At 42.2% G+C, this 12880-nt stretch overlaps 1 protein-coding gene across 1 annotated transcript in view; it reads right to left on the bottom strand.

Annotated features, from left to right (window-relative positions):
* Positions 1-12880, bottom strand: part of LOC115567566 (small conductance calcium-activated potassium channel protein 2) — a 51144-nt gene that overhangs the window by 30952 nt on the left and 7312 nt on the right. Inside the window, 1 exon segment of the mRNA XM_075488152.1 lies at positions 5024-5119. Within this exon segment, the coding sequence (XP_075344267.1) occupies positions 5024-5119 (96 nt within the window).

The following is a 12880-nucleotide window of genomic DNA, read 5'->3' as shown; positions in this document are numbered from 1 at the left end:
CAATTCTTTTCAATTATAATTCATGATTAAATGAATCTAATGAGGTATTAAATGATTTACTAATGGTAACGATGAGTCTATTGTTTGTGATTGTACATAAATGTAACCAAAGCCCCCCAAATTAAGATATTTTTGTACAGCTTATGCGTTGAAGAGTCTCAAGCCTGTCTGTGCTGCAAAACTGATCAGAAAAGAGCTTCTGAAACCAACAGGTTTTTTTTTTTTTTTTCTGTCTTATTCATTTATTTATTATTTATGTTTTAATTCCTTTTATTTCAAAACATTCAAAAGTTAACTAAGATTATCAACAGAATGTTCAGATGTGTATCCGACTCAGAGAGGTTCCAGAGAATGTGTCAGTGTGCTAATTTGTGCTCATCTCAACACACAGGAACCTGGTGAAAATCAATGCAACAACATTTTTGATTATGTTTGCATTTGTTCTAAAAACATTTTTCCAGTTTGCTGAATTAAAAATGAGAACCAAAACCTTGGAGTGTCGACGTGGCTCTGCTGACTAAGCACAACAGGAAACTGCAATGTTCTCACTTCCAATCAAACATTTCTCATGTCAGCTCGCTGTCACTGTCATTTTTCACTGTGTCGCCGCAATGACAGCTCAGAAAATCACACACACTTTTGCTACACGTTCATGACGGTTACAGCCTGCTCCCGTTTGTTTTATGCAGAAGACAATTATCTGTATGCCATAACAAGCTAATTACTGTCAGTAGTTAATAAGAACTCAGATTATTTTCTTTGATGGCGGCGAATAAGGGAGAAATGTGCGATCCAGGGTGATTTCAAATGATTTGCACTACAGTAAAAATTGGCTGTTTCTCTGTATTTCATGCTGAGCACAATTGGTCTGGGCTGTCCCGTGACGGATTAGAAGAGACAGTGGAGACGGAGACAGAGAGGAGGAAGAGGGGAGGAACATCCAAAAGAGGAAGGACGACATGAAAGATGAGACAGAGGAACAGAGACTGAAAAAGGAGGAGAGGAAGAGGAAATGTGCAGGCAAGTGTTAAAGTAAACGACAGGGGAAGGGTAAATAGGTGAGAAGTTGAGCGCTGGGTAACGGCGGAAGAGAGGAGAGAGGGAGGAGTGATGTGAGGCTCAACAGCAAAATTGAATTGAGGCCCAGTGGAGGAGAAGGGAGACACATCTAATCTGATAAGCAGGAGGAGAAAGAAAGGAAAAAGATAGAAAAAGAGGAGCACGCTGATGGTGGTAAACAAAAAGTCTTGTGAGATAGGAGACGCGAGGAGGGAGAGCGGAATGGAGATCAGTGAGAGAGAGAGAGAGAGAGAGAGAGAGAGAGGGTATAAATGCCAGATAAACCCGATAACATCATTGTGATCTCGAGCAACTCCCTGCCTCTCCGAGCTACTTTCCGCAAATGTATATATATATATACACGTGTGTGTGTGTGTGTTTGTGTGTGTGTGTGTGTGCACGTGCTTGTAATATCCTGTTACATGCAGGGCAAAAAATGCTCCGGCACTATTTGAAGTAATCGGAGAGTGAGATCTTTATTGAACAATGCCTTTCATTTCGAACAGCGTTACTTCTCAGTGTGTCTGTGTGTTTATGTCTGAAACCCCCAACAATAAGAGACAGACACACTCACTTCGCATGCCGCTCATGTATAGTGGCAAACAGGCTCGGCGCCCGGCAGGCAGGTGCTGACTGATAAAACTAACATGCATGTAATGAAACGTGTGGTTTCAGGTGCAGCCTGCCTACTGTACATATGAAAGCAGTTTTTGCGCGCACCGCAACGAGCTGCTGTGGATGCACATCCCCGCTTCACTCAGCGAATTGTTGTTTTGTATGTAAGCGTAAAAAAAAAAAAAAAAAAAACGTGATGAAAATGTTTTATTCAGTTAGTTTTAGAGCTGTTTAGTTTGTGGGATTTTTTATTTGGACAGAGATGTCTCTCCCGGTCTAACGGGGAACAAATCATGCAACACCACCTCCCCCTCTTCACGCTTGTTGCTGTGGGCATGTCAAACCGCAAAAGCTACAGCAGCAAGCAGCTTGCTAACGTTGAATAAATAAGGATCCTGTGATGTTCTCCGACAGTTTATGTGACGTTGCGCCTGGCAGCCCCTTCTTTTTTGTTTGTACCTGTAATATTGGAAGTAAGGGACATGCAAAAAAAAAAAAAAAAAAAAGGGATGCTTAATGATCATATCCTCTGCATCCTGTCGGGGTTCTTATGATACATCGTGATTTTGTCTCAATGCAGAAACGTCAATGATATGGAATTTGGAGATTATGATTGCCTGCAACAATTACATAAGACCAAGCTGTATGTTTCTGGGGCGTGAACATGTGCGTCGTTCTTATATTCGAAGCTTGGCTACTTCTTGAGTTTTTGGTTGTTTTGGCTTTGCGCAAAGACGTAAGCAAGCTCATCTGTTTATTTCAGTCGTGGATCAATTATCATGAGCATTTCTCCTCAGCCATCTGCCGCTTTATAGATCTCTTCAGCTCCTTGTTTTCATTTTACAGCCAGTAACTTAACTTCTTTGGTTCACGCCTTAGACGGCTGTTAAAATGAACTGAAGAAAAAGAAAAAGAAAACAAACCAGAAAAATGCTCTAAAAACCGAATGTACGTTACCTGCTCATCACCAAACAGCAGAAAAACAAAGCATGCAGTGAAAATGTAGCTGCTGATGAGCCTAATATTTTCCTAAAGAGCGACTTAAAACCAAACCAGAGGGAGAATATGAACATTGGACCCTGAATGAATGAATGCAGATGTGGCTCCATAACAGCCTGATGTGTAAATAAGCAACTGTTTGCTAACAGGTTCAACATATAAACTCAAAAGATATCATAATATGTCAGTGTTGTATTTAGAGCTTGTCTGCTGCCACCAAACAGCCAAATAACTAGATGCTGCAGGTTTAAGGGGCAGGTTTCCCCTGTTATCCATAATAATTTTCAATACGATTCCGATTTAATAACTTGGGATTTATATTTATATTGTTTAGCCGTTATTCCTTCAGGTAACCATAATTGTACTTATACACAAGGTAAATGCCGACTGAACCTTTCAGGGACATATTCCAGCATTTCAAGGGTGCTCACCTCTGGTTTTACCTCCAAGTTAAGTGCTTCAGATAAAATGACTAAAACGTCGGACTGTTTGAAACCTTTGTGATTATCTGACTGCAATTTCGCCATGTTCCCAAATTCAAGCAATTTCAGAGAGTGCAGTGACATAATGACCGATGGAAACGATAGCCAAAACTACTACAATAATACTCAAGTTGTAATAAACTGGGATTATCCTTTAAAGCTGTCAGCTGCTGCGGAGTAAAAAAAAAATGCTCGTAAATTATCACCGTCCTCATTCAGGTTATTATCAAAAGTGATTTGGGGTTTAAATCCCGAAATCTCCTCCCCCAGCCTGCCGTGATACCTTCCCACTACCCTCCCCGAGCTCCTGACTTCATTTAATCAAAAGGAATGATTTCTCACAGAGATTAACAGAAGACCATTTTCTCTCTCTCGCTCTCATTCGGCCTTACTGTAGCGGTATTAGCGTGCCTGTCACGTGCAGCAGCCACAGTGTGCGTGGGAGTATGTGAATGTGACATCAAACTTGCGAGAGGCGAGGGTTCTTTTATCAATGAATGCTCAACCACACACACACGGCACGTGCACCACATGTGCATACATCGAGTCGGCTCCTTGAATCTTAATACACAGCGGCTTCCCATTACTGACTGATTACCAGTCTATCAGTGCCTGTGTATGACAGTGAATAAGCAACGGCCGTCTAGTTATTGATCCACAGACGGAGAGTTTGAACCTTAGAGCTGAGTGCATCAGAATCCCCATCACACGCCTGCTGCAACTTTAATAGACATTTTCAGCAACATCCAAGTCCCTGATGTAATGAAAGAAAAAGAAAAAAAAGTCCCCGCATTAAACTAATATGTGGTGAGATGGATGATTGTTGCTCTGTGGTTTAGCTGGTGGGAGTAATAGCTGGTGTGGGGGCACTCATTGGGTCTGATTCCCACAAGGCTCCCATAAATAGTCAATGTGCATCGATTTCAAATGGCTTCAGATGAAAACCCTGGCTAAATGTCCGTGGTACCATTATATTAGTGAAATGACAAACAGCAAAACAGATATCATGAAGCATGAAAGCATTTCTGATTGATTGTTTCAGCCTTACAAGAGGATGAGGCTTTGTGTGTGCCTTGCATGAGTGTGTGTATATTAATGTGTGCTCTCTTGCTCTCTCTCTTTCTTTATTGAATGACAGGATTGTTATCAGCCGAGTGTGTATTTAACATTCAGTGTGGATCTGCTCGATGCAAAGCCATGCAGACTGTTTGGCCGATCCCACTACGACTCTCATTAATGCCATTAATTGGCTGGAGCACACACACACCTGGGTCCTCTGGTCTATCTCAGGAACCTGAGGGACGACAACAGAATGTGTACACTATGGATAGGGCTCAGATGTGACTCTGTTTACATACGAAGGGAACCACTCCTAGGAATGGCTGGTGGCTATTTTTGGAACTCGTGCCAAGAGTTAGATGAGACGATCGATACCATTTTCATTTCTGCCTCCTAAATATGAGGCTGCAACCAGCATGTGGTTAGCTTAGTTTAGCACTAAGACTGGAAACAAGGGGAAACAGCGAACGTGGATATGGTCAAGGATGACAAAATCTACCTCCCAACACCTCTAAGGCTGTAATAACTAGAGACTCGTGTGAACAGGAGCTCAAATGTATTTAATGGGAAAAGTGGCACCACTCCATGCTTGCAACTTCTGAAATCTACAAAAATGAGCTAGTGGCGCAAGAGGGGAGTGCACACCTGGCACCAGTAGCCATGCAACTTGCATTATAATGACCTAATATAATAAACCTAGCAAAGCTAATCTACGATTTACGAAAATGTGGACCACCTGCCTTTGAGTTAGTTTGTGTCAGTGGGTGTAGAGACATGTCTGCCCGTGGATGTACATGCGCGTGTCTTACCTGAACTTCCCGTGCATGGTAGGCTATGATGAGGCCCAGCAGGATGACTGTGGACAGACTAATCAGACACTTCAGGGCCAGAGAGTACATGGAGCTCTGTGGAGACAAAATCGACACAAGCGCCCTTAGAAACATGCAGCACAAACACGATACACACTCCGTATCATCCCTGCTATAAGCGGGTGTTTTAATAATCATCTACAAAAGATCACAAACTCTTAAAAATGATACGATAAACCACATTCGGTCACAAGTCTGGTTCAATTTGGAGCAAGTCCCAGATGTCACACCGTGTCCTCTGTCTCTCCTCCTCTGCTAAAAATGGCATGTGTACCGTAGTGGCACCACCTCAGCATGGACAATAAGAACAAACATTTGCAAAGAGACTTTCAAACGCCGAGCAGAAGCAGAATGGTAGTATTCCAGCCGTCAATATCACTCTGCAGTTGAGCTTTAAATCCTCTGCTTGTCTGGTTTCATAGGGCTTATAATCAATGCACTGGGCAACTTCCGATCAATACAACTCATAGCACTTCAGTGGCTTCTTTAACCCCCTCCACCTTGCACACTCAAGAGCACAGCAACATTTACTGGGGTTGATATGCACCTGCACACACAGTATAAACATACGTGCATTAGCTCATTCACACAAGAAACAGCTGCACACTCATCGTCCACATTAAGATGAACAGATCAGACGGAAGATCAAAAGGAAGAAACACATTAGATCGTTGTTCGCTGTTCTCTACTGAGATTTTGTGTTCCTATTAGAGTATATTTACATTTTTAGCAGCATGTTTGATCCAAAATGTGCTGTAGTGATGAATAAATCAATTCAGGTGTCAGAAGCCTGAGCAGCAGGTATCACAACTTAAAAAAATAGATGGTAAAACTGAGTGATGTGAAAGCAACCGTGTTAATTATCTAAACATGGTGTATTTCATGTCTTTGTTTACCACTAATAACAATAAAAAGATTCAGTGGAGGAAATGTTACTCCACTTCATCATCTTCTTCTTCTTTTTCTCTTTTTTTTTTTGCTGTCACCTCATCCATAACTGTCATGCATCAGGAAACCTTGTTAGCCATGCTGGTGGCTTGACTCCATGTCAGTCTAAGCGTTGGTTGGTCCGTCCCCCACTTTGGTTCAAGTTGTGATTAATCGTCATGAAATGTTCTACATATATTCCTGTTCCGTGCAGTCTGAATCCTATGAGTTTTTATCCAGCACCAGCATCAAGTTACATTTTGTCCAGATATGGTTTTCCCAGCTTTAAAAACTCAGATCTTTTTTTTTTTTTAATTCTCCATAGTGGGTCTGACAGCGTCACAGGGGTGCAAGGCTTGACCAGTCGACTGCTTTTCAAAACCTGGTGCCTACATTACCCACAATGCAACTTAGTCACTGAGTGACATCACTGGAGGTAGTTTATCAGATTACATAAGAGCTTCCTCTGGAGCCACAACAGGTTTTACATGGCCTGGCTATAGACTCATTCTTCTTTTCCATTATCGTTTATTTTACTTTATCCCGCTGTCATGATATGATTAATTTCGAGCCTAACTTAAGTCAAGTCAAGTTATTCATAGTTATTTATTTAAAGTTATCATATGACACACCATTAATCATATATCCTTGATTTGAACAGGGAAAATCATCAAACAAACAAAAAGTTGTCAAAGCAAAAAGGAAGACATTTCTTCAAGCCTGGAAAAAACATCCAAAATGCAATAAGTGCTGTATGCAGCGTAAACAGAAGCAAGAAGTATAAATAGTAAATTTATTTATTACTCTGATTAAAAAATGACCAGATAACACTTTACAATAACCAACATTTATAAATGTAAATGTATAGTTGATATGAGTTCATTCAAAGTTCTTTAACTTTAAACTAAAAATTAACTCATGTAATGTTTTATAAACCATTTATTTAGCGTGTTACCAATGACTTTGAATTGCAGCTAATCAATTGAATTATTCGATAGATGGGAACTATTTCAGGTGTCAAACACCAACAGATCCTGCATATACAGGATGAGACTGGTGTTATTCTTATTTTCCAATAAATCTAATAATAAAACTAACAACAACAATACTTCTTGTTATGTTTTCCTCCTTCTGTACCATGTTTACTGAAGAGGAAAATACCAATGACTTTTATTTGATTCACAAATATGTAGTTTATCATAGTTTTAGGGGATTTCTCAGATGGCAGGTCCCTGTAGTTTTGAGCCAACATTACTCAGACTGGAACAAAGAACAATTTATTGGGAACTATTTTCAGCGGTGGATTAACACGCCTCTGGTGCTGTGATGAGTATTTCCAGCAGGATGGTGTACGAAGGAACACAGAACAACACTGTGGCTCACTGATTGTTGTTAATAGTTTTCCTCTGTTCCATGGAGCTCTATGGCACAGTGGAAAACTATTAACAACAATATAATATACAATATGTATAATATACATCAGGCTTTAATGATTTTTAGTAGGATCCTCAGTTTTGGCTTTTCACAGGATTTGTTGACTGTAAGAAAAAAATATATCATCCACAGACTTTTCCTTTTGATTCTGATTTAAAAGAGACCTTTTTTTAAAATACGTGCGCTTTAGGTTAAACTACGTCGCTCTCACTTTGTCTACCATATCTGTGGGCGTGACTGAGGGTTCAACTGATATTGGCTTTTGTCAGTGTAGTTTACCAGGTATTTTAATGTCAATATTCTGTTTGAGAAGCTCATCCAGCTTGTGAAATATTCACAAAAAAAGATTATGCAGTCAGCAGCAAAATGTCAGGAATCAGCAGTCAAACAAAACATTCAGCTTGATTCTGGGCTTCGGTAACAAAACCTGCTGCATTTAGTGCTTCGGTTTTAAAAGCCATGCTCGCCCGCTGGATTGACTCATTTGTCTACATCAGCTCAAGGACTGTGTTTTGAATTGCAGAGTACAAAACCTAAAAAAAAACAAAAAAAAAACAAAAAACCCAGAGTGCATTAATTCTCCAAGGTCACATGACGAACACAGCAGCCCACTGTCCTCGTGAAGAGGAACGTTTCGACTGCAGCCTCTTGGATCAGATATCTCTGCTGTTAAGTAGGACGCCGTTAAGCATTCATCGCCAACCACTCTCTTAATTTGACTATGCGCTCCAAGTTTAGACACATATTACTCAGCCTTTCCTCCAAGACGTTATTGAGCAGAATCTACATTGTGTTTTGGGTTCATGAATATATATTGCAAGTCAGCCTCCTGGAAAATAGAGTGTGTTAGTGTGTTACTGTGTCTATTCAGCGTCTCTGTAGATGCTTCATGGTCTTAATGGTATTAATTCGACTTCCCACAAGCACTCACACACACACACACGCGCGCACGCACACACACACACGCACACACACACATTCTTGTTTTGTTAATCCTCACTGACACCCTCCTATGTTGAGTCTTCCTTTACCACATAATTATCAAAATGAATATTGATTGAATATGAGATTCGGTGTCCGTTCTGCTATTAAACTCACACAGACATATAGACACACACACTCAGAAGGAGAGCGTGAAGTGAGTGTTGTTCATTTGTTCCTCATATCAGCATGGTTATGGGCCACTGCACAACAATGGGAAAATACCATCTAGCTTCGGCTCTCCGTTGATTTCCTCCATCGGTTTGCCCAAAGCTCTAGTTGTCTTTTGGTCTTTATTCGCTCACGCTCTCTTATCCTGACTCCATCTGCCTCTCCTCTGCCAAACATCTCATTTGTACTCAGAGGCAAACTAGGTGCAAAGGAAGCCAACATTGTTGTGCTAATGGGAAAATGCAGACTTGGATTTCATAAGCGCATCTGTTTAGACACACAGGCAGCTTACTATATGTGATTTACTTGGAGTTTACCTCCTCCCTCTGCTCTCTCACTGCGTTTACCGTCAGCCTGTCTGCTGGACGTTCAGGTTTGTTTTCAGTGCTGCCCGTCACACTGTCAGGAGCATTTTGTTTCTGCCTGTTTCTGCTTCACTTAGTCTGCCTGTATGGTGAATGACTTGCCTGTGACAAGATGTGTGCACACACAGGCTTGCCTTCTGTTCATTTTCAGCTTTTTATTCCGCAACTGCTGAGAATTCTCGATTCTAATTGGCTGGCTTTAATTCCTAGTAACTGGACACTTGTTTGCCGTTCTAAATGAATGCATCTGCATTAAACTTGAGATAAAGACAGCGGCAGTGAGGCTAAGGAGTTGTTCATACTTCAGTAGGGACATGGACAGCTGCAAACAGCAGATGCATGCACGCTACAATCTGTGGCACTTGAAAACAGGATGTGATCTCATGATAGCAAGCAGAAGACCGCCTTTGTTCCACTGAACAGCAACAACTGAAAAGTCTGTAGTTTCTAAAAGATCACGATGGTAACAGATCTCCTCACAGAGCCTCTCTTATAAACAAGCGTTCACTTTCAGTTTTCTAGCACGCACACAGTTGGAGTGTTTGTAGTGTTTACATGTGGACCTCTGCAGCCATGGGCAGACAGATGTAACACGCATGAAGTGGGTTTAAGTTGAAAAGCTTTGAAATTGTGAGGTTTAATTAAGTTCGTAATTTTGGAATACACGCCTAAAATCAGTTTATTTCCAAGAGTTTGACAAGAGGATCGGTAACACTATCTCTCATGTTCGTCCATTAAGTATGGAGGCAGAGTGAGCAGCCAATCAGCTTAGCTCAGCAGAAAGATTGGAAGCAAGTGGAAACAACTAGTCTGCTTCTTCTGTGTTCAAAAATAAACTTACCAACATCCCTAAAGCTCAATAACTAATGTAAAGTTTATGGTTCACAAGAGGGTCATGTAAAACTGACTTTTTTTTTCCGGGAGTGTTAACCACTTACTGATGAACAACAGGCGATCAGAGCGCCTTCCTCAAATCTTTTCATCACTGCAACTCTGTCAACATGCACACTAATGTTCCTCTATTTTTCTGAATATGACAATATATCACATTTTATACCAGTCATATTCCATTTGGATATCCCGAAATAAGCATTTTCCGATCATGACATGTGGGAGATTCAGACACTCTTCAGGTTTTAGGAGCATTCTTGAGACACGTACACAGCACATTCAGAACATGCATCTCAATAGTGCTTTTTTACTGCAGTTTGTGACACACGGCCTGCTCATGGACAGCTCCGTGCGTCGCCTAGCCAATTGTTTTAGTAAGGCTCTGGTAGAGATGCATGCACCCAAGAAGAGGCCTCACACCTGGTCAGTCCCCTTTTCAAAAAGGTGGCAAAAGGGGTCAAAGAGGGAAAGTTGTTTTTGGTTCACCAGAGAATGCATAGCCATAAACAGTGGAGAAGGAATAACTGGAATTTCTAACTTTGATACATTGCACTGAAAAATATTGATATTCCATACCATGTTCGCTACAGCAGACAAAAAATGACACTGAATTTAAGGGCATTATATTTTTAAATAAAGGATAAATACAACAAGGCTTGTGTACTGTGTCAGGGAGGTTACCGGCAGCAGTGTTCAGGTACAGGCACAGGTGTGAATAATCAACTCCGACTCTGAATTTCACTCAGGTGCTTCAGTTTCAGGGTGCTGGTTTTGTGCATGCTTGGCTCACTGTCACACCGCCGTGACTTATCGGGGCACTTGACTGACGACTCCCGTCATCATTGGTATCTGCAACACCTGTGCTCTTCCCACTGTGATGAGTCAAAATGTCTGCTGTGAAAACGGCTTCATGACAAACTGTTGTTCATCAAGAAACATGAATAAAAACACGCAACTGCATTTGTTGCTGTTACATTTCTGTGTGTGTACAGATTGATCAAACAATGTACAGTGTGTTAGTTGGTAAACTTGAGCTTCGTTCACAGGCGTTTTTGTTCAATTTGGACAGAACCAGGCTGCACACTCACAACTACAATAAAAAGAGAAAATACTTGAAGCAATGGTCGCTTGAAGTTGGAGGCCTGCGTACAACCATAATGGTAGGTTGTTGTTTGTAGAACCTGACAGGATCTATCCTTGACATCTACGGTATATGTTTTGATCTGTGTCTATACGCAATGTGTAACTTGTGTGTGTGAGTGTTTCTTTTCCTGTTTCTTTTTGTCCAGCTGTGCATAAGTGTGTGATTAGTGTGTACTGATCAATGGCCTGGTGGACAGCATGCAGTGATAATGAGCTTTTTGAGCATCTTGAGTTCAATCTGTTGGCAGACACACAAACACTCACACTCACACACACACACACACACACTAAGCAAGGTAGTACCTTAATGAGGCTTTTCCCCAATTGTCCCCACCTCACCCTTGTTGACACAGATGTGAGAGCAAATATGCGTCGCTTGACGACACGTTACTCTCGTAGTGATAAGTCGCTCGCTACATGTGCTGGTAATGCATACGAATCTGTGTGTACTCTTCCTGTCAGAGCGATGCCTCGTTGCAATCAGTCTCCAGGGAAACAGGCAGTAGACAGAGGAGCGATGTCACCTTAACAGGATAAACACACACACACACACACACACACACACACACACACACACACACACGACTGCATGTAGACACACGCCATTACGGCCCTACACACTCAATTAAATCCAGACAAAGGGAGATGTGAATGCACAAACACACACACACACGCACACGCGCACACACACACACACACGCAGGTGCATCCATAAGGAGCTGAATAAACAGACCTAAAGACCCTCCATAGGTGTGTATCCACAGAGGAGACAACTCAGTGACGTGAATGTTGACGCTCCCCCATGATGCAAGTTATAACACACCCATGTGTACCAACGCACTCACACCTTCAGAGAGAGGTAGCCTAGCCTTGTTACTCTGAAAGAAATGAGCATATTTGTACCTGTTAGTAGCAAGACCTGTGGGACCGAGCGTCCCTTAGAAGCCTGTGATCTGGAAGATGAAGGGAGTGTGGAGGAAAAGAGAGGAGGAGGATGAGGAAGAGGAGGAGGAGGAAGCGGAGGGGGAGAGCGGCGCAGAAATGCTGAGATGGCTGATAGCTCCTTTAGAGAATATGGTGGCAGTTGGTGAGTTTAATTCCCCCGATGATCCACACGGACCGTCTGAAAGGCGGCACGCAGCTGCCGTAAGTGGCCTCGCAGAGAAAGGTCTGTAAAGGTCTCCCAGTAAATGTCTGTGAGAAATGTCATCGATAAGGGAGCGAGGGGTGTGGGGAGGGAGAGGCTGAGGTAGCACAGGGGGAATGTGGGAGATGTTGTAAGCCTGCTGAGATGGCAATGACCCCCTTGGGGAAAAGGAGACGTATTTAAGAGAGGATCATAAACACTCCCTGTCAGTGAGAAGAAGAAAAGGAAGGAAGACAGTAAAGGGTGACTGGAAACACTGCTGCTAATCAGTGAAATCATCTGTGCATGCGCTGAAAAATGGACAGTGAGTGGGTACATGCCTCTGACACACACACACACACACACACACACACACACACACACACACACACAGCACCCATCTGGATGTCGAGATGTCAAGTGTGTGTATTGACAGTGTGACAGGTGATGCTGACAGCAGCTGTGCATTCCCTCAGAATAGCCACGTTCCATTGCAGGCCTGAACCGTGGCGTGGAGCTGGGGCCCCGAGGAGCCACACGGGCCTTTGTGAAATGATCTATTGATCTGACAGTGACAGGCCACATGCTGAGGTCCCAGGTGTCCGAGAGCCTCAGTTATTCTCAGATAGAGACACATGTCAGACAGGGAGCCCCATCCCTTTTAACCTGTTCCTAATAAAATCAATAATAGAAGCTCATAAAAGGGTTTTTAAGAGGCATCGCGTTCATCCTGCAGATATCATTTCAAGTGTCAAGGTC

The sequence above is a fragment of the Sparus aurata genome, chromosome 17, assembly GCF_900880675.1.
Source record: "Sparus aurata chromosome 17, fSpaAur1.1, whole genome shotgun sequence".
Lineage (NCBI taxonomy): Eukaryota > Metazoa > Chordata > Actinopteri > Spariformes > Sparidae > Sparus > Sparus aurata.
This window is presented reverse-complemented; position numbering and strand designations above follow the sequence as displayed.